A 21877-nucleotide genomic window follows, 5' to 3' on the forward strand; every position below is an offset into this window, starting at 1 on the left:
CATAATATTTGGACTGATTAATCTTTTATACCCACAAAGTCCATAGTACACACTCTGGTAGAAAGTAGATGTTTAGTGAATATTTATGAAATAGAGAAAGGAAGTTACAAAATTATTTATTTTAGGAGTAGAAATAATAATGTGACAGTCAGCAAAAAGAGATGAATTCTAATGAATGGCACTCCATGGGGAGATATTCTTTTAGCCAGAGGGCCCTTCTTAATCTGAGCACTACTCCAGCACATCACAAGAAGATTCAGCAGTAGTTTTTCACCCTCTTCTGAAGGTAGCAGGCCTCATCCATGTCCTAGGTTATAAACAGGAATACAACAGATGGTGGGATTCCCAGCAGTCAATTTGACCTCTAGTTATGGGAGTTCTTATGTCTAGGATTTCCACCTGTGGTTGCTGAACTCTGACTAGTAAAATTTTATTTAAATATATTTTACATATTTCAGTACAAGCAGTGGTGCATGGCAATGGACCAAGGGAAAATCCCTTCTGAAATAAAGGCCCTACTCACTGGAGAAGAGCAGAACAAATCTCAGCAGAACTCAAGCAGGCACCTGAAAGCTGGGAAGACAGACGCTAACAGCAATTCCTGTGAGTACAGTACATGGGAGAGTTTATCTTTCGAAGAGTGACTTAAAGTAGGCTTTCTATTGACCACTTTCCTTGCTGTGTCTTCAAATAAAATAAAATGCTGATGTCATTTGTAATACACTAATAAGCAAGTGAACTGGCGTTAGATTCTAAATATTGAAATGCGTTATACATGGGGTCTATAAAGAGCAACTGATAAATTCATGGGAAAATTTTAAAGTAGACTCAGTCAATAAGTGAGAGTGTACCAGTCTAGTTATTGTTTTGGCCACACTGCACGGCTTGCGGGATCTTAGTTCCCCGACCAGGGATTGAACCTGCACCCTCGGCAGTGAAAGCGCCAAGTCCTAACCCCCGGACTGCTAGGGAATTCCCTAGTTACTGTTAATAATAACAATACCTTTGATTTTGATTTACAAAGTATTTTCACTTATGTTTATCGTAATTATTTCCTCCAGTAATTGTGTGAAGTATAATTGTACTTTTTATTTTATAGATGAAGAAATAGCACAGGTGCTGCTTGGTAAGGTGCCCAAGGTCACACAGCTATAATGGTAGAACCTGTCCTCACCTAGTTCAGGCTCTATCTAGTAGAGTAGCCCATCACCTGTAAGGATTTTTTTTTAATTAAGGAGAAATTCACATAACAAGATTAATCATTTTAAAGTCACAATTCAGAGGAATTTAGTACATTCACAGTGTTGTACAACTACCACCTCCGTCTGGTTAGAAAACATTTTATCACCCCAAAAGAAAACTCCAAATGCATTAGCAGGTTGCTCGCTGTTACCCCCTCCCTCCAGCCCCTGTTAACTATGAATCTGCATTCTGTCTCTATGGATTTACCTCCTCTGCATATTTCGTATAAATGGAATCACACTGTGTGACTTTCTGTGTCTGACTTCTTTGACCTAGCATAATGTTTTCCAGGTTCATCCACCTTGTAGCATGTATCAGTACTTCATTCCATTTTATGACTGCATAATATTCCATTGTATATGTATACCACAATTTGTTATCCATTTATCCACTGATGCATATCTGTTTCTACCTTTTGCTATTGTGAACAGTGCTACTATAAACATGCATGTACAAGTATGTATTTGAGTACCTGTTTTCAGTTGTTTTGGGTATATACCTAGAAGTGGAATTGCCGGGTCATATGGTAATTCTATATTTAACTTTTATTTATTTTTAAAATATTTATTTATTTATTTTTATTTCGGCTATGCCGGGTCTTAGTTGCGGCATGCTGACTTCTTAGTTTCATCATGTATGTGGGATCTAGTTCCCTGACCAGGGATCAAACCCAGGCCCGCTGCATTCGGAGCACGGAGTCTTACCCACTCGACCACCAGGGAAGTGCCTATATTTAACTTTTAGAGGAACCAAAAATTGTTTTCCACAGTGGCTGAAATATTTTACATTACCACCATAGTATATGAAGTTTCCCATTTCTCTGTGTCTTGTCAACACTTTTTATTTTCCATTTTTGAAAACTGTAGCCTTCCTAGTGAAGTGGCATCTGATTGTGGTTTTGATTTACATTTCCCTAATGACTGATGACATTGAGCAACTTTTCATGTGCTTGTTGGCCATTTGTATGTCTTCTTTGAAAAAATGTCTCTTTATGTCCCTTGCCCATGTTTTAATTGTCTTTCATTATGTTGTTGAATTGTAAGAGTTCTTTATATATTCTGGATTCTAGACCTTTATCAGATATATGATTACACATATTTCTCCCATTCTGTAGGTTTTTTCACTTTCTTGATAGTATCTTTTGGTGTACAAAAGACTTTAATTTTGAGGAAGAACATTTTTAATTTTGTTGTTCATGCTTTGGGTACCATATCTAACAATCCATTGCCAAATCGAAGGTCATGAAGATTTGCCCTGTGTTGTCTCCTAAGAGTTTTATGGTTTTAGGCCTTATATTTAGATCATTGATCTATTGAGTTAATTTTTCTATATGGTGAGAGATAGAAGTCCAGCTTAATTCTTTTGCATGTGAATATACAGTTGTCTCAGCACCATTTGTTGGACAGACTGTTAAGGTTTTAGAATGAAGATGCCATATGTTGATTTCTTCATCATTGTGATTGCTTTGGGAGCACTTGAAAATAGTTATAAGGAAATGTTACAAACTTTTTATCTTTTAAAAAATTTTTTATAAAACTGAAGGATTGGCTTTTTATAGCTGTTATTAGATGAGGTAACATTTGCCTTAATCTAAATTCAATTAATGAAAAAAAGCCAAAACAGTTCAGTTTTCTTTCAGTCTGTATTTGAAAATAGCCTTCCCGTAGATACTAAATTAAAAAAAAAAAAGCATGCGTTTTAAAACAGATTAACCGAACTTCATTGACTTTAAAAGCATTCTTGAGACTTCCCTGTGCCTGGTGGTGTAGTGGTTAAGAATCCACCTGCCAGTGCAGGGGACACGGGTTCGAGCCCTGGTCCGGGAAGATCCCACATGCCACGGAGCAACTAAGCCCGTGCGCCACAACTACTGAGCCTGCGTGCCACGACTGAAGCCCACGCACCTGGAGCCCATGCTCCGCAACAAGAGAAGCCACTGAGATGAGTAGCCTGTGTACTGCAAGGAAGAGTAGGCCCCGCTCACCGCAACTAGAGAAAGCCCGCGCATAGCAACGAAGACCCAAGGCAGCCCCAAATAAATAAATAAATAAATAAATATATTAAAAAAAAAAAAAGCATTCTTACATTGGTAACTTTATTTTTCAGGGTGAAGAGCATATAAAATGATGAGTCAGTGATTGAAGCCAATATTCTGATTCTTATTGGAGGATGAATAGGCAAGATTGTACTTCTTGGCTCCATTTACTACCTACTGCTCAGTCATCTCTGTAAATTTGCAGTTTCTACCAAAATGTTTGATCATAGATCTCAAAGGATTTTGCTTTAGTTTTCAACACTTAGAAAATTTACAGACATTCAGACCTGTTCTGGTTGGTATTGCCACCCATGGCATTTAACATGTTGCAATGCTTGAAAGTACAGTAGAGAGAATGAGTGAAGATTATATTTTTTGCACCTCAATTCCACATTGCTTTATTGGTTAATTTATATTCTTTCCAGGTAATTCATGTAATTGTATGTGTATGTGTGTTTAGGTGTCACTTCCTTTCATGTTTTTGATTGCCCTACAAAGAGAAACCAAATGGGCTGATCACTGACTATAAGTTCTCAGCCTTTATGGACCTAATCTTATTCCTTTATATTTACTTGAGTAATGTTTATTTTCTGCATGAACCATTTCTCCTGTGAGCCATTCCAGCATAAGCTGTGAATATGTATTAACAAATTTATACATTTCTATTTTTATAATCCATAATGATATGCCCGTTTTAAATAATGTACACATTAACAAAATCCATCAAGGAAGCCCTTAAGATAGCCTCTATTTAACACTTTTGTTGCTGTCTTTTCTAACTGTATTTATACAGGTTTGCTAGGGCCTAATCTGTACTTGGAGAATAATTAGTCAAACTTTATTTTTAAATAAGAAGTAACCTGTTAGGCATTTCAGTAACATACATCGTCTTGACAACCCATACAGTGTGTTTCTATTGTATGTCTATATATGTATATGGGGAGGGCAGGAGTGAATGTTCACACACATTTCGTTTTGTAATCACCTAATTTGGAGAATTTTTCTAAAGAAAATAGGATGAAATTAGCTGCTGAGATGGAGTTTCTGCCTCAAGAGATCTGGAACGAAATGAGGGACACATTGCTGGTGGATCTAATGGCGGTAGCCATAACCAGAACACTTAGTTTCTTCCCTGATTTGAGTTTCCTTATGAATGTATTCTGAGCCAGAGAGAAACACACTGTGGGTGTGCATCCGATTCAGCCCTGGCCATGCCTCCACTCTGGAGTGAAGCACTGAAGCAGAGTCGCCAGGGGGCCTGGCAGGAGGGGCAGAAGGCAGAGGAGTTCCCTCCAGTTCCCACCACAACTACCTTTGCTTTCTTCCTGGCTACCAAATGGAGTGATGGTTGAGGAGTTACACTCAATATGATACACTCAGATCTGGGAATCTTTTGATGTCCGCACTGGGACACTTTAACACTCTCTCTTCTCTTTCCCATCCTTAAATCAGGAGTTGTGTTCTCTGTTGCTGCTAAATTGTAATTGCTCTTTGCTCTAATGAAGCAAACATTTGGCTTCCAAACAATATGTGTTTTCTTACAAAGTAGTTTAAGAGGAGGCATCATAGTCTAGCTTGACTGTGAGGGGGAACATGAGATGGACCACATAGTTTCAGGTGATGAGGTACCTCCCTCCTTCTCTGAAGCCATGCATTTGAATTAAGTGCTTCCCCTAAGCCTGAGTTCCTGAGTTCCTGAAGATCTCTTGTGCTTAGGTCGCAGACTCAGATCTCTAGTCTAGTACTGTGTGACAACTGATATACCACTAGCCCAGTCTGTTGGGCCTCTCTGTGTTTTGGAGGACTGGGGGTTTAAGAGTATTTAATGTCTTTTTAGGATCACAAATATAGATAGATTAAAGATTGTTAATATTCCGGCCTTCAGAATTTAAGTTTTTTAAATATAGTGTTCAGATTGTAATGGGTATGTTTTTGCCATCTGGTCTACTCAAATGTATATTTTTATTTTGCAAAACAGCCCAAGACTTACTCTACGTTGCTTTGTTCAGTACCTTTTGAATTCCCCAAAAGAGTTGTTTTCAAAACAAACATTCCAAATGAATGTGGCTCTTCAATGGAATGTCCCCATTGTGCTTGAAGTGTTTCTTCTCTGGTTGTGATTTTAAATTTTAGGCTCATTTGAGCTACTCCCCTTCCCTTCAGTATCTTTACAAGAGCAGTGACTTTGTCCTCAGGTAGCCGATATGTAATTTTGGGTGAAAGTAAATTACAGTTTATTTCAGTTTAATCCTAAACCTATCTATTTGGTATTTTGGAGTAGATCAAACCGAGAGAAAAATTCTTGGTCTTAAAAAGGAGTGTTCTGATTGCTTGGGTATTGTGCTGGTTGCACGCTTTGGCCACTTGAAGCATGTTAATAAACGTCACTGATTAAAACAGCTGGAGCATTTCTTGCCCCATTCCAGTTAAGGAGCAGCATGCTGAAATCCTAGCATCTCTCACTCACCTATAAGGACAACATACCGGCTGAGAGAGAACAGAAGCGGGTGGAAGAGTCAGCGAGCTCAGTCCCCCTTCATCTGTTCTGCTGTTCTCCTTGCTCTCTGAGTACACAGAGTAATATTTCCTTTTTCCTTTTCCCAAAGAAAGGAAGGTAAGGGGGAAAATAAATTTACGTATTTAGACCAGTCATATTCTGTTGTTAATTTAGCATAGATCCGTTGTATATTAGAGCAACTGAGTATAATATGAAATAAGTTTGACTAGATCAAATTTTAGGATATAGTTGAAGTTCTTAAATTTTTTTCTATTGTATCTAAAATCTTTCTAATGTATCTAAATCAGGATCTTTCATGCTGCAGCAAATTCATATCACTGTTTACCAGCTGACTGACAGCATTTATCAGCATCACCATTTAGCATTTTATTTTATCATCTTTGAATTGGTAGGCTTGATTTGGGTTGTTCCAAAAAGCATAGGTTTAAACTGGACTTAGTTAAAATAAAGGCAAATAAAATTTAAAAATGTAAATGCGATGTTTCACAAGAAATCAGTTGCACATTATCAATTACATTTTTAGTTTTAAAAGAGAGGAAAATTACTACTAAATCACATGGTATTTTGGGGCATTGAAGGAATTTTTCTTTCTCTGAAGAGCATTGTACAATTATATTTTTATGAAAAATAAAATACCTTCACTGGAGCCATTTCAGGTTGTCTGTTTCACAATACTGAAGTATGTCTGTATAAGCATAGTAAAAAGAGTATGAGATTTAGGCAGAACTGGTCTTGAATCCATTTTTTGCGTCACCTTGAATTATGTACTCTCTCGGCTTATTTCCTCATATGTAAGAAAGTGGGAGGATAATTTCCAGAGTAATTGGTAGGCTAAATAGAGTTATGAGAAGCTACTTCTTAAGTAGTACAGAATTATGTTAAATTTTAAATATCCATGTGTGCCTGGGTTTGACTATTAAGATTTAAATCACTAACGATAAATATATTTAATGGTCTGGAATCTAAACATGTAGTGTTGCAGGCCTCGTGTTTCTGAAGTCTTTTTAGCTATATCATTATGTCTATCCCTGGAACGGTGTATAGTTGCGGGCTCTTCTTAGCAATAATAGCCTTCTATTAACTAGATTAATTTTAAGAAGTTAATGTTCCACCTGGCAGTAGTCCTATCATCTGTATAAAGCAGGTTTTCAGGCTGCTAGGTAACCTGGCTCACTTTTCCCTTATTCCATCCATTTTACTTAATTACACAGTGTCATGAGTGGAAGCGGGACTGCTGTGTGAGGTTGTGCTGAATGTGCATTGCACAAAGGCACCCAGTTGAGGAGGCCTAAAATCGACCTCACGTTCCTTTCAACAAGCCACGTGAGGAGGAAAGGGTGCCTGCCATTGCTCACCGGGTCACACGTATGGTGCAGGTCTGCCCGGAGAGGAGCCTTTCTTAATCCCTCTACCTGGAGGGTGCCTTTCATAAAACGTGCAGAACAACAGTGTGCTGCAGCTGGTATATTGCTGGCCCCAGAAGAAAGCCAATCATGTGCATCTATCCCAACTCCATGCTGAGTGACATCAGATTGGTAGCTTTTAGTCAGCAGTGATGGGAGTACTGACACCACAGAAATCAGTAAATGCTACCAATCAGGGATTTCCCTCCCCTGCCAGAGAGTTGGCTTCCAGCCGACCACTGTAAAGGCCTGGTGTAGGCCAGCATGGCCCTGACCCGAGCAGCCACATTTGAGGCCCCACGTATCTGACTGGAGGACACATGGAGCTGGAAGGACTCTTTGTAAGTCTCTAGGAAGTTTGGAGGCATCCATGTCAAATTCAGATTACTTCACAAGACAGATGGTGGTCGTGACTCAGAAACGGTTATGGGTTGCAGAGAACTACCCAGGTGAACTCTAGAAATAACTGGGAGGCAGATCAGCTGAATTCTTAAAGCAAGCCTTGGGGTCAGAGTGGGTACAACTAACTTACCTATTGCTTTGTGACACAGTGCTCCCAGCACTCCCGGGCTGGGGGTTGGGCTGCAGTTGGACAGTCAGCTTTGGCTTACAGGCCATTTTGACTCTGCAGTTAGATAAGTATTGGAGCAGGAAAAATCTCCTGAGATCCAACAGAACCCAATTCAATCCTGCCATGCCTCAGTGACCCTTTCCTGAGAGGCAAACAGTGCCTGACAAGCCCCGAACTTTACAGCCCCGAACCTGGTCAAGTCAGCAGGCTAGAAATGACGACGCCTGTGCCTCCACTAGGTAGCCTTGGATAACCCAGAACCAGCAGGCCAAAAGCCCACACTGAGTTCTGGGTTTTCCCACTTCAGTGGAATGAACACCATGCTTGCCGATACCACAGGAAAAGAAGGTATAGGGTTAATGACAAAAAGTAAATAGTAACGCCCCTCAAACCTCAGGCCCCTGAGGAAATGAATTCCAACAACAACCACGGGGTCCTGGAAGCAGATGCTACCTCCACTGAACCTTCAGATGAGACCCTGACCCTAACCCTGTGATTGCAGCCTTGTGAATCAGAGGACACAGTTAAGCTGTATCCAGATTCCTGCTCACAGAAGTTATGAGATTTTAAAAAATGGGGGTTATTATAATCTGTCAAATTTGGGGGTAATATGCAATAATAGATCACTAATACAATCGTTCCATTTTTTTCCATGTGAAATATAGATTTCATATTCAACTTATAAAAATAAACTAGTTTAAAATATCTTCCAAGTAATAACAAACAAAAAAATAACCATACTCCTTTTTGTCAGATCCCATATTCACCAAGCAACTTCCAGATTATACTTCCAGATTCCCAATTAGTCCAAAATCAGTAAGAATGTGCCCTGAATAAGTCATCTAAGCATTCTGGTCATTGGAAAGGAATATATCCCCTTGAAAAGCAATACACTGGCCTCTGGTTAATATACTTCAGTCTCCTGAATAAACGTGAGGGTGACTAGGGAGTGAAGAGTCAACCTTAGTCTGTGGGGTCAGTTCTGGGACAGGTGGAGCCACTAAGATCACTGGCAGTTTCCTGAGGCCAGGTGATGAACGCCGCTCCACCCAGCCTGCGTGCATCCAGCCTGCAGGTGATCTTAGCCGCCACAGGGCAAGGTCTTGCTTTCACCTTCCACAAGGTGTGACAGCTCATATAAACCAAAAAACGGAAGCAGGTGCTATTGGAGATCTCTACCTAGTCTATGAAATTACATTGAGTTTTAATATGTGGCCTGTTGTAGTTGAGGGTTTCTTTAAACCACAAAATGGATAAATATAGGCAGTGTTTTTCCCCTTTGTCCTCCAAACAGTATACTCACATATCTTTTCTTAAAAACACAAAAAAGCCATAAACCATTTAGCTGGTTTAAATTTTTCTTCAAAATAAACTTAAAAGTTCCTTACAATATTTGTGTTTGTAAGTTTGAGTCTGGATTTTCATTGTTTCTTTGCCCCTTCACTCCAATTATCAAATAGCTTTAAAAAAAAAAAAAAAAAACAAAAAAAAAACTATCTTGACTTCAATTTCACTTGATTTCACTTAGATTTGTTTCGAGTTACAGTACAATTCACTTATGGTTCAACTGAAAATATATAATGGTTACATGTTTTTAGCTACAGAGTTGCCTACAATTAACTATGGCCAAGAGTGACTTAAGTCCCGTTTCACTGGTTTTTCTTATATTTGACTAGAATGGTTAAATTAACAGTTGAAACTGATTTCCCTCCATCAGTTCTTTCTATTGTATATGTGGAAATCGCAACACAAGAATGATGGTAAAAGGCTGCATTCTCAAGTGTTTTCATATCCTGAATTTAGACCATGCCTTCTTAATAGTTCAAAAAAAATCCCCTTTGGAGTGAGTGAATAGAAGTAGCTCTGTCACCTACCTCCCATTCAAGTTCCTGTTCCCAGGTGTTCCTTCCCCCTGAGTCTGCAAAATATTAGCAGAACTAAAAAAGAAAGAAAAGAAAAAAAGCTAAAGAAGGAAAACAATGCCACAATTTGAGAATGGTATTAAAAAACTGTTTCTACAGTTAGCACATAGCAATAGGTGCTGAAGAACTTGAAAATGGAAAAATCCATTGGGTTAGCAACAACTAAATTCAAATAACAACAATAGAAAACCTTTTTTGAGGGCTTCCCACGTGTTTGGTAATGCACTGAATGAATGATTTACATGGGTCTGGGCTCATTTTATTACAATCCTATAAGGTGGTATGATAGTCTTACATGTCAGCTACGGTAGAATACCAAGTTATTTAATCAACACTAACCTAGGTGTTGCAGTGAAGGTATTTTGTAGATGTGCTCAACGGCTACAACCAACTGACTTTAAGATTATCCTTGATAATATGGTTATCTAATCGGTTAAAGGCCTTAAGAGCAAACAAAAATGAGGTTTCCCTAAGAAGAAATTCTGCCTCAAGACTGTAGCATCAAATCCTGCCTGCTGGCCTGCCCTAGATTTCAAACTGAAGACTGCAGCAACTACCTGAGTTTCCAGCCTGCCACCCACCCTACAAACTTCAAGCTGGCTGACCCCCTTAACTGCAAGAACCAATTTCTTAAAATATTGTCATCTATCCACCTATCTATCTGTCATCTATGTCCTATTGGTTCTGCTCTTCCTGGAGAACCCTAATACAGGTAGGCATGTTATTTCCCCCATTTTAAAAATAGAGAAGCTGGGGTTTGAGAATTTGCTGGTTAAACAGGTGGTAAGCAGAACCTGAGCTTCAACACAGAAGTTGATTCCAGAGCCCCTGAAAACAACCATCATACTTGTGATTAAGGAAAACTTTGCTGGCTGGAGGTGTCACTGGAGTCTTGTGCCCAGTTTTTACTAATTTTTAAAGGGTCATTCAAGTATATATAGTCCATCTACCTGGAGAATCAGCCCAGAATTTTAATGAGTCTGGACTGATGAATAGAGTATAAATCCATTCTTCTCAGACACTGTGCTCCCCACCCTCTCCACCATAAAACTCTTCACAGATTTTTGCTACCCAGGTATCCATGCCATGGTCCGCGTAGCACATTCAGGGTCCTACTAGCAGAATATAGTCTCCTAAAACAGAGCACTCTTTGGAAGGTATTGCAGGGAAGCAGAATAGAGAGGATTCATTCAGAATTCCCTTATAGTTTTCATTCCCCATATCTAGCTGTTGTGGGCAAACAGCTGAAACTGCTATATTGACTGTCTGCCACTGAAAACCAGATGATGTTCTCAAGCTTCCAGACCTGCATCATAACCCTGAAACCAGATACACACACCCAGCATTTCTGGGGGTCATTTTCCTGCAGAGTTAAAATCACACATTCTTCAAATTATAGGTGAATCCTACTTGTATAACTCAATTAGGGTTGATGAGAGTTTTTAAAAAGCAATACTTTTAAAGAGGCTTCATCTAGTAAGTCAGACAGAAAAAGACAAATATCATATGATATCACTTACATGTGGAATCTAAGAATGATACAAATGAACACATTTACAAAACAGAAACAGACTCACAGACATAGAAAACAAATTTATGCTTACCAAAGGGGAAATGTGGGGAGGGATAAATTAGGAGTTTGGGATTAGCAGATGCAAACTACTATATACAAAATAGATAAACAACAAGGTCCTACTGTATAGCACAGGGAACTCTGCTCAATATTCTGTAATAACCTATATGGGAAAAGAATCTGAAAAAGAATAGATATTTGTATATGTATAACTGATTCACTCTGCTGTACAGCAGAAACACAACATTGTAAATCTACTATACTCCAATATAAAATAAAAAATTTAAAAAATAACAGAAATAGATTCACAGACATAGAAAACAAACTCATGGTTACCAAAGGGGAAAGGAGTGGGAGGGATAAATTAGGACTTTGGAATTAACAGATATACACTACTATATGTAAAATAAATAAACAACAAGGACCTACTGTATAGCACAGGGAACTATATTCAATATCTTGTAATAACCTATTCGATAATGGAAAAGAATCTAAAAAAGAATATATACTTTTAGCTTCAGTGTCCAGTTTACACCTGAAACTAACACATTATAAATCAACTATGCTTCAATTAAAAAAAATAATAAGGAGGCTTCTCCTGAGAAAGACAGAGCTTTTGAACAGAAATGTTCAATTGAGCAAACAATTCAGAATGGCCCAGACTGTAGGTAGGGGCTCAAAAAATTCAAGAGGGTCTGAGGGAAATGAGACGGGCCAAAAATAAATTTAACTGCCTACCTACCAGGAACACAGGAACATTTACTTTTAGGGAAAGTCTAGATTACACTGCTATGGAATCCATAAATTCTGAGAGTCAAATAATAAAAGGAGAAAAGAGAGAGGCCCTGGTAAGTGTGGGTGGCACAACTGCGTGTTTGGTGAGATGGGGTTTTTCGAAAATGCTACCATTTGTAAAATGGGTTTAAAATAATATTTTGACTAGTGATTTCATGTCTGTAAAGGGTATTAATTATTTTGGAATTCCCTTCTATGTTGAGATGCTTTGTGTTTTGAACACACTGATTAGTTAATCTGCAGCTGCTGCTCTGGGTGCTCAGCAATTTTCACTGTCTTGTTGCTATGCAACGAGGACTTTCCCCCAAATCGCCAGTGTGCCAGGCCCTGTGAAAAGCTGTTGGGGTCTGCCTACTGGCCACAGTGCCACCAAGCGGTCGTTCTGCAAAACAGTGGCACCAAGCTGGTTCGTTTCCATGGCTGTCTAATCACGGCCCCCTAAGGTCGTCTCTGCTCCAGATGAATTAGCAGGTTCATTAAGCAATGGGGAATTGTTTATTCTTTTCATATTCTTCCCAACACAGTGAGGATTTGTTCACTCCAGTGAATGCATCATGCCAGCGGCACAGCAAATTTGAAGAATGTTGGACTGGTCGGCAGAAGGCATTTTTGTTTACCCCTACATTGACCTCTCTTGGACATAATTTGCTCTTCTAAACAGTGAGGGGCCTGGGTTAGGTCTCCCAACGTCCCATTCCTTCTACTCTAAAAGTCGAATTCTTTGCTTCTGTTACGTGTGGTTTTTATAAGGAGCATAACCTTGAAGCTGATCCTGGTCCAGCAGCTCCAACAGATCTTTCTTCTGTTGCTTCAAAGCAAGTTTGGCAGGTAGCAGCAAGGCTGGAGGGAGAAGGGAAGCACTGCGCCCACCAGGAGAGCCAAGAGTGCCAACCTTATCTGGCAAATGACTCTGCTCCCCACATGCTTGGTGGAGGTCCCCCTGGATGAAACTGCCCTTGCTGAGAACTCTGGCCCAGGGCATTCATTGGTCCCAGGTACCCTGGGGAAACCTGTGACGGAAGGTCCACAGGGAAGTGTACCTGAGCAGGATGTGCTGATGGACTTTGGGCAGCAGGCTGGTGGCACTAATGATTTCACTGAAGATTAGAAGGAAAGGAGAAATTTGAATTCCACCTCAAAGGATGCGACCCTGTCCCTTCCTCTGATGGTCTGTGGGCACCTGGAGCCAGGGAGGGGAATTGCTCTCCTCAGAACCCTGCTCCCTGTTAGCTTTCCTGAACTCCTGGTTGGAAGCTACATGAATCCACATTCGTGATGCACCTCGTCATGTACCTGATAAGGAGACTGGAGTCGTTTTCCTATTCCCCCCAACAGCCTGCCTCCCTGTGCTTGGCAGGTAAACGTGAGGTATGGTGAATGTTGTTCCCGTACTGCTGGGACTTATGCAAATCTTCATCAGTCTGTGCGTTACATCCAGTTTCTTCCAAATTCAGGATCAAGTGAGACAACAGGAATCCTAAATATTAAACTAAAAAAATAAAATAAAATAAAATGAATTATCCACATGCTGAGAAAATGTAGCTGAATTATCATAGGTCATGAGACTTCAGAGCTCTCTCCATTGTGCTTTGATTAACACTCTTTAATTTGTCATTATTTGGGGGGATTTAAAAAAAAACTAATCTCGATAACAAGAGTTTGTAAGAGGTTGTCTCACTCAATTTCCACCCACTGGGGTAAACTCACAGAATATTAAGGACAGAATGGAGCTTTGTAATCATCTAGTCTTTTTTGGTTTAAACTGAGACCTAAAATACATAAATAAAATTAAAGTAAATGAAATTTTACTTGTTACAATCTGACTTTAAAAAATAAATTTAAAAAAAAAGTACTGCAGGGTCTCTTCTATTTTTTAACAACTCTGAACCACAAAATATCAGGGCCATGTGACATAAACATCTGGCTCATTTTGTCTGGTCAGCCATTGGCTGATAGGATAAGGAAGAATATGTGGAGGGGAAAGAAAAGGAAGAAAATACAAGACACTTTTTATCTTTTGGCTTTGATTAAAGAAAGCACCTCCACTTAAATGCATCAGCTCTATAGATGTTTTGCGGATGGAATACTTTATTGTTCTCATTCTCTGCCCCAAATACCAAGCCTAATCTTGTTTCCCGTGTCTGCGAGGTGGGATGTACAGCTCCTTGCCCATTTCAGACGTTTAGCACCACCAGCCCAGGAACTAGCCACAGCCAAGGAAAAGGTGAGGGCCAGCTCACTAAATTTCTAGACTCTCCTGTTAAGAATGCCACGTTCTCCCAGACCTCAAGATTTCCACGCAGGCAGCAGCCATTAGGCCCACAGAGGTCTGGATGGGTTTGGCTACTCATGTATTCCATAGAGAGAAACCTGTCTTGTCAAGGGAAGAGCAACAGACTTGCAGTTAGGGGACCTGAGTGTGAAAAACAGCTCGGTCACACTCCGACTTGGGCAAGTCACGTAGAGATGATAATATGAACATCACAGAATACTTGAGAGGATAAAGTGAGATGATACAGGTAAAATCACTGAACGGCTGCTATTATTACCTGCAACTCTCGTTAACTAGGGTGCGAAAATGCACACCAGTCTCGTCTGTAAACCCGTTACTGTTTGAATAAGTACATCTTTAAAATGTGCTAGTCCTAGATCTGAAATAATGGAGACCTGGCAACCAGAGAAGAAAATCTCGAGTTACCACAGCCAAAGAAGAGTCTGAGCCTGGTGAGGGTATGATGATACATCCTGGAGAGAGATGAGGGGTAGGAAGTGCTGGCTGGAGAGACGGCCTCACGTCTGAGTGTCCAGGAGAAAGAAGAAAGCGCCCCTTGCACTTGCTGTCCTAGGGTATAGGGGCAGCGCCGGGCAGCCAAAGGTGTCTGCCTGAACTGCAGAGCGCAGGGAGATCCCATCTGCACTTCTCCCTTTGGCATTTTCTGGGCTTGCCCAGGCAGGGTCCCTGCTCATTTTCTTGAGTTTAACTCAGAAGAGACGTAAACATCCTGGACACAGCCTAGATGGGACACAGATGTGAGGAAAACAGCACGGCCACTTCAAATGTTTCAAGGCATCATCAGCTGGTTAGGTTAAGGGAGAATGAAAGAGAGACAGAAAAAGAGACAGAGACCCAAATTAGGCAACTCTATAAGCTTTCTTTCCCTAAGAATCCTGATTATAATTCGATCACAGAAGACTACCCAGCAAGTTCCAATATATTCCAATATACGGAGCGCTCTCCAGGACGGATCCGGACAGAAGGTAATGTAAAAACATATACAATATTAAGACTTTCTAAATGTTGCTTAGTAGAGAAATTCAAGTCTCTGAAATGTGTCACACAGCAGATTTCATTTGGAACAGAAGCCCATAGTTAACAAAATTTCAGTAGGGAGGAGAAAAAGGAAACAGAATAAAACCAGGTTGAATCATTAATCAAAGACTGTGTATATGGCTTATGCTTTTTGGACCTACTGGTAAATTAAAAAGTAGGAAAGCGTTCTTTTTTTTTAACGTATGTAACTAATACAGGAAAGGGACCATTGACCATAAGCTCAAGGTGAAAGCTTCCTCGAAAACAAAAAGCAACTAAAATAAAAAACACAGAAACTAAAATCAATAGTGAGTGCATTTTACAAAATCAAACGTTTCCCTCAGAAAGTTGATTGAAAAGAAATATATAAATAGCTTCTGTTTTTACAGTTAAAGTTTTTAATCTCTGGTGCATAACAGTAATTGAAAGAATTCTGAGAAATCAGACAAAAGTATTGGGCAGATTTGAATTAATGGGCCAAGCAAGCTTTTTCTCCTTGGCTTCCCTGTCAAATGAACCATAGCTTGAGTCTTTGGCTACAGCTTTGGCCGTGGGGAGGATTTCTGAGACGCCGACATAGTTTTTTTTGGCCATCCGTGAACTGGTTGTGATAGTGTAGGCATTGCTTCGGTAACACTTCATCGAGGACATGCAGAAAGTCTCTTTCATTCCTCTCCTAAAATTGGCATTATAAATGGAATACAGAGTAGGTTTAGAGGCTGAGGAACTAAAGGATATCCATGTGATAGCTGTAAAAACAAGGGAACTTTTCTTATAGTCTCGTTCATGGGGGTGCCACAGCTGAGCAACATGAAAAGGCAGCCAGGAGAGCAAAAACAGAAGATTTAAAATGAGGAACATCTTGACAGTTTTCACTTTTGTCCTTGGGACGATGTTCGTTGTCCTCCTCACTGTTCGACCATCGGTGCCGATTCTCCAAATGTATTTTATGACCTTCTGGTAAAATAAGATTATGAGGACGGATGGAATCACAAAGCTCACCAAGAAATGGATGACGGTATAGGCGGTTCCTTCCCAAGAGGAGGGGAGGAAATAGTTACAATGACTGTCCCAGTTGGAGCCATAGAAAAAGAACACGGGGGTCACAAAAGCCGCCTCAAAGATCCAGGACGCTGCAATCATCTTCTTGGCTTTTTCTCTGGACACCTTGAAGCTCAGAGGGTAGACGATGGTGTAGAACCGGTCTATGCAGATGGAGAGGAGAACGTAGACCTGGACGCCCGGGGTGAGATACTGAAGGTAGCGCACGGCCTTGCACATGGCGCTGCCCAGGGCCCACCGGCCGGTGGCGAACTGCAGCAGGACGAAAGGCATGCCGGCCACACTGACGAGCAGGTCAGCACACGCCAGGGACACCACGAAGTAGTTGGTGGTGGACTGAGTCCTCCTGCTCCGGTGGATGACCAAACACACCAGGGAATTGCCAAAGACAGAAAACAGCCACAGGGCCCCAAAGAAAATGCTGGCTGTGGCCACTTCCCCGGGGTTTGGTCTGTAGCGCAGGTCTGTGCCATTACTCCTCCAGCCGTGCTCCTCGTAAAGCGCCGTCAGGTCCTGGCTCAGCAGAGGGGAGGCCATTTCCGTGCAGCTGTGGTTTTGGAGGGGCACCAGAAGTGTAGGAACAACCAAAGGCGGCTTGCTGTTATCCATTCTGTGAGCAAAAACCATATTCATTTTTTCCCTCTTAGTTCTGGATAAGAAAAGAAGAATGAGGCCTCCTGTTAAAATGGTGTTACATGGATTGATTCCTAAGACTAACAATCTTATTTGACGCTTAGATCGGTTGTCATCTGTCAATGAGTAGGGCTTGTGTGTTGGCAGGAAAACATGACTACTACCCAGAAAGAGCTCTGGCCCCGTTTCTCTTTCATTTTAGGATGGTTTCAGCTGATCCCAGCTCAGGCTTTCCCTGGCCTCCCCGTCTCCTGACCCTTAGTCAAATGTGGTGGAACTCATAGCAAGCCCCACTCCTACACTGAACCTTGTTCCCTTCATACGCTGGGGATCACGGAGGGTTAGAGAGCTCAAATCTGGCTCATGGTTAGGGTGTTACCCCCAAATGACGTGCTACTGGAATCCCGGTAGGTACGTGAGAAGTTCCTGAATGTCGTACCACTAAAGTAACGAGGCTGCAAGGGAGGAAAACTTGGGCAGATGGAAACACACAGGCGTCGGCTATGGAAAAAGCTAACAGAAATCTGTGAATACAGACTGACTGGCCACTGGTAACGACCCTGTCGTTACCTACTTTAGAATTTCCATTACAAAAGCATTATGGGAGCACATGGAGCAAACATAACACTTTCACATGAGCCAGAAGTAGCGCATTTAATGACACATAAACATAGCCTGTTTTTTCCCAAAAGATGATAGGCCACCTATCAGTGACATATTTTGATGCTATTCCGTTGTTAGTATTTCACAAGATGACCCTGACTGAGGAATATACAAGATGTCCCCTAATGAATGTGTAACCAGGTTACTAGAAACCTTATGGCATTCAGATGATTATAAGCAAGCAACTCTAACTTTACCCAGCCTTTATTTTAACTTTTTTTTTCCTACTATTCAGTGAGGGGGGAAAAAAAAGGTATACTTTTTAATAGGGAAAAAGCCTGTATCATTGTGGGCCATTCAATTAAAATTGAGGTGACTGGTTGCAGTCTGATCATTAGGGTTTAATTTGGTCTGAATCTATTAAGCAGAAAGAGAAAGCACAGCGATTGAATCCATAATAACCAGAGCGATCCCACCTGGCCGGTGGTGCAGGGGAGGGCACACCAGCGACAGGCTCAGCAGGGCCTCCCGGCCCTCTCCGGGGCTCCTGTCACTACACCTCACAGAGAACCGTTTCTGGGGTTTAGAGGTGAGATGAAAGAACAGTTTTAAAGACCCATTTTTCCTTGAAGGGTTTTCCCAATGACTTGTGGTAGGGAGAGGGTGTTAATAGATATTGTCCTCACCAAGAAACCACATTCAACAAAAGTCTGGGGCTCAGGGCAATGCACTGAAGGCCAGGTCCAGGTTCCCTCCAAGGCTTTTTTTTGGTCCATGAAACAGCCCTACTTGATTTCTCAAAGAGAAATGTAAGGTAATTAGCCATTTTAATAACTAAAAGACCTTTAAGCACGGCTGACTGGTTGATAGTAAATGGTAAGACTAGCTACCATACTTTCCATATAAAAAATTAGGATACACGGTCTGAAGACAGGACATAAGATCTAAAATTAGCACTGTCCTAGAAAATCTGGAATGCATGACTGTTACCCTTACAAAATTGAAATAATCTTTTCACCTTTTTATGTGTAAAACCTACAAAATTCAAAAAAAAACAAAACAAAACCCAAAGCCCCCCAAAAAACCCTACAATTTTTAAAAAAGGTTTGAAGTTTAAAAATAAAACAGACGAGCTATTTTCCCAGACAGAAGGAGCTGTTCTAAACTTTGGGGGATGCCTGTGGCCTAAATACAACAGGAGCTGGGAGCACAGGCACTTTCCCATGGCTCCACATACACTTTGAAACCTGTGAACTTCCTTCTGTTTCTTTCTTCCTCTCACAGCAAAACTCTGCAGGTGAAACTCAAGATCACCACTACCACCAAAGCGCTGCGAGGCCTTCGTCCATCCTTTCCTCCAGCCGCTTTACATCAACTAGTGTGTCCACCAATTTCTCTGACGCCCCGCCCCCGCCCCCGCCCCACACACTCCTGCCTGGAAGCGCAGGATCCCGCTGCTCAGAAATGGAACGAGGCAGCCTGAGGAGTTCTCCAGTCTAGGTCTCCCCTGCTTGATGGCATGACTTTTCTGACTGGACCTAAAAGTGCTGCAGCTCTGTTTACTTATTCAATACACCAAGAAACTATGCTAGGTACTAGGAGAACAACGAAAAGTAAGGCTCATAAAACGGTAAATGTATAAATGAGCTGTCTGCCATAGTATAACTAAATTCTATAATAAGTATAATTAGTAGATAAGGAGCTAAGTGACAGAGAAAAATAGGGACCCGATTCTTCTTGGGATAGGGGGAAGGAAAGGAAAGGCTTCACAAAGGAGGTGAGGTGTAAGCCGGGGACCTGGAGGATGAAGGTCCCTTCTTCAGGAACACAAGGGGTTTTTTAAAAGGCCCCAAACATTACAAGGGAGGAAGAAAGCATGTGGAATGATCTGGGGGTCATCCTTCTAGGGCTGATCTTTTTTGGGCCCTTTTCCCCTTAGAGGTATAGTCTTCTGCAGACTATACCTCCCAGACTATACAGTCTCTAAGTGCCCTACAGTCAAACTGACCTACATTTTCCCCATGGTTATAATGAGAGGTTACATTTTCCACATTCATGGGCTGAAATGTGGTCACACAGTGGATAAGAATATACAGAATGGCTGTGGATTCCTTGTTCACGGAGCATGTTGTTACTCCTCTTCCCAGTTTGTTTTGCTTTAGAGCCATGGCTCTCTAGCTTAGCAACACACTGAACTCTCCCAGGGAGCTTTGAAAAAAAATACAGATGCCTGGGTCCTACCCTTAGGGATTCTTTTTCTTTTTAATTATTTATTTATTTTTGCTGTGTTGGGTCTTCGTTTCTGTGTGAGGGCTTTCTCCAGTTGCGGTGAGCGGGGGCCACTCTTCATCGCGGTGCGCGGGCCTCTCACTGTCGCGGCCTCTCTTGTTGCGGAGCACAGGCTCCAGACGCGCAGGCTCAGTAGTTGTGGCACATGGGCCTAGTTGCTCCGCGGCACGTGGGATCTTCCCAGACCAGGGCTCGAACCCGTGTCCCCTGCATTGGCAGGCGGATTCTCAACCACTGCGCCACCAGGGAAGCCCCCCTCAGGGATTCTGATTTAATTGCTCTGGAGGGCAGCCTGGGCATCGGGATGTTTCAGAGTTCCCCAGGTGATCCCAACGCGCAGCCCAGACTAACAATCACTGCTGTAGAATGGCTTCCATGTTTCTGTCTTCTCTCATTAACTAGGGGGTCCTGGGAAAAGGGCATTATTCTTTGTCCGTGCTCTACAGCTTCCACTGAAGTTCTTTACATTAATAATCGCTTGTTAGCTATTTACTGAATTGACTCCATAAGTACAGAGAACTGAAATACAGGCCTCCTACTCTAGGTGGCTCTGCTAGGAGAATTAAATGCAGAGACAGAAAATCACCGTGTGTTCTCAGAGAGCCGAAACGCTGGTGACCATGGAGACAGGGGAAAACATGGCTCCAGAGCAGAGCAGGGCAGGTGAAACTGAAGTCACCCAGGTCAACTCTCACTTAAGGGGCAGTCAAGGTAGTTTAGGTGACCGCAGACAGCCTCCTGCACCCCCCTCCCAGAAAACATGGTCTGCCATATTATAACTAAATTCTAGGGTCCCAAAGTAAAAGTTCAGAAAGGTCTCCCCTGCTCCATTAATTTGGAAATAAATACATCTTCAAGGGGGTGTTTCTGAAATACAAGGGCTGCGGAATTCATAATTATGTCTGGGTCACCCATATTCAATAATTATAGCAGCAACAAGAAAGACTTCTTCACCTCTTTCCTGCCCAACCTGTTTGTTCCCAACCAACTCGGAGACTGCCACATGACACACTCCATTGGGTTGATATTGAGGGCCCCTATTTTAAAATATATCTCTATCTATATATTATCTAAGAGAGGAATTATTCATCTATTGGGATCTAAGAGATGGGTTTTAATATACAGGTGGGGAAAATGGTGGATGGGTTGACATGGTATAGAGCTAGGGACTGGGGGACCTCTGAAATAATGGGACCCTGGAGAGTCCCATCATTACAGAGGTCTGGGTCTATATATAAAATGCTATGTCTATCATTTTATACTGTAATTTTTATTTTGAACGTTGTCTCCCCTGTTGCATTATGAGTTCCTTAAGGACAGTGACTGTGTCCTTATATCCCTGGGGCATACAGATATTAATAAAGTTTTACTGAATAAAAAAATGGATAGAGGTGTTAAGAAAAATTATCCAATACTTGAAAATAAGGCACAGAGAGCATAGCGTAAGTGTTTTTTTTTTGGCTGCACCCTGTCCAGGGATCGAACGCAAGCCCCTGCATTGGAAGCGTGGAGTCTTAACCACTGGACCGCCAGGGAGGTCCCCATAGCATAACATTTTAATGTCATGCTACGACATTGTTAAATGGGCTTCCCCAAGGATTATTTAATTCTCTGGAAGAATGTATCTGTGCTTGATTTTGCTATTACTATATGACTAGCGCCCAGACATTACATGCTAACATGCAAATTTCTGTCTAGTAGATAAAATAACCCCAAAGGTTATAGACTTATTGCCCTGTACGACAGTAACCAGCTCTGTGCCTCCTAGCAATCTTATGCTCACATTATTTAAGGAAACAAACAACAGCAATGACAAAAAAAAAACCCTATAAATATCCATTTATTCAAATGCTCTTGGAAGCAACCTGATTATCTGATCAGTTCCTTCAGTAATAAGTTAATAAATCTTTGATATGGTGTT

The 21877-nt window shown here is 41.3% G+C and overlaps 2 protein-coding genes across 2 annotated transcripts in view; one reads left to right on the plus strand and one right to left on the minus strand.

The window, feature by feature from the left end:
• The window catches only part of CREBL2 (cAMP responsive element binding protein like 2), a 29440-nt gene extending 22930 nt beyond the window's left edge, over nucleotides 1-6510 (plus strand). The window contains exons 3-4 of the mRNA XM_082850882.1: nucleotides 459-603; nucleotides 3349-6510. Coding sequence (XP_082707008.1) covers nucleotides 459-603; nucleotides 3349-3353 — 150 coding nt within the window. The 3' untranslated portion in view covers nucleotides 3354-6510. The remainder of the gene's footprint in view (nucleotides 1-458; nucleotides 604-3348) is intronic.
• A 9229-nt stretch (nucleotides 6511-15739) lies between these two features.
• Nucleotides 15740-21877, minus strand: part of GPR19 (G protein-coupled receptor 19) — a 30680-nt gene continuing 24542 nt past the window's right edge. The window contains exon 4 of the mRNA XM_082850878.1: nucleotides 15740-17080. Coding sequence (XP_082707004.1) covers nucleotides 15811-17064 — 1254 coding nt within the window. The 5' untranslated portion in view covers nucleotides 17065-17080 and the 3' untranslated portion in view covers nucleotides 15740-15810. The remainder of the gene's footprint in view (nucleotides 17081-21877) is intronic.

The sequence above is a fragment of the Leucopleurus acutus genome (genome assembly GCF_964270905.1).
Source record: "Leucopleurus acutus genome assembly, chromosome: 11".
In the NCBI taxonomy this organism is placed as follows: domain Eukaryota; kingdom Metazoa; phylum Chordata; class Mammalia; order Artiodactyla; family Delphinidae; genus Leucopleurus; species Leucopleurus acutus.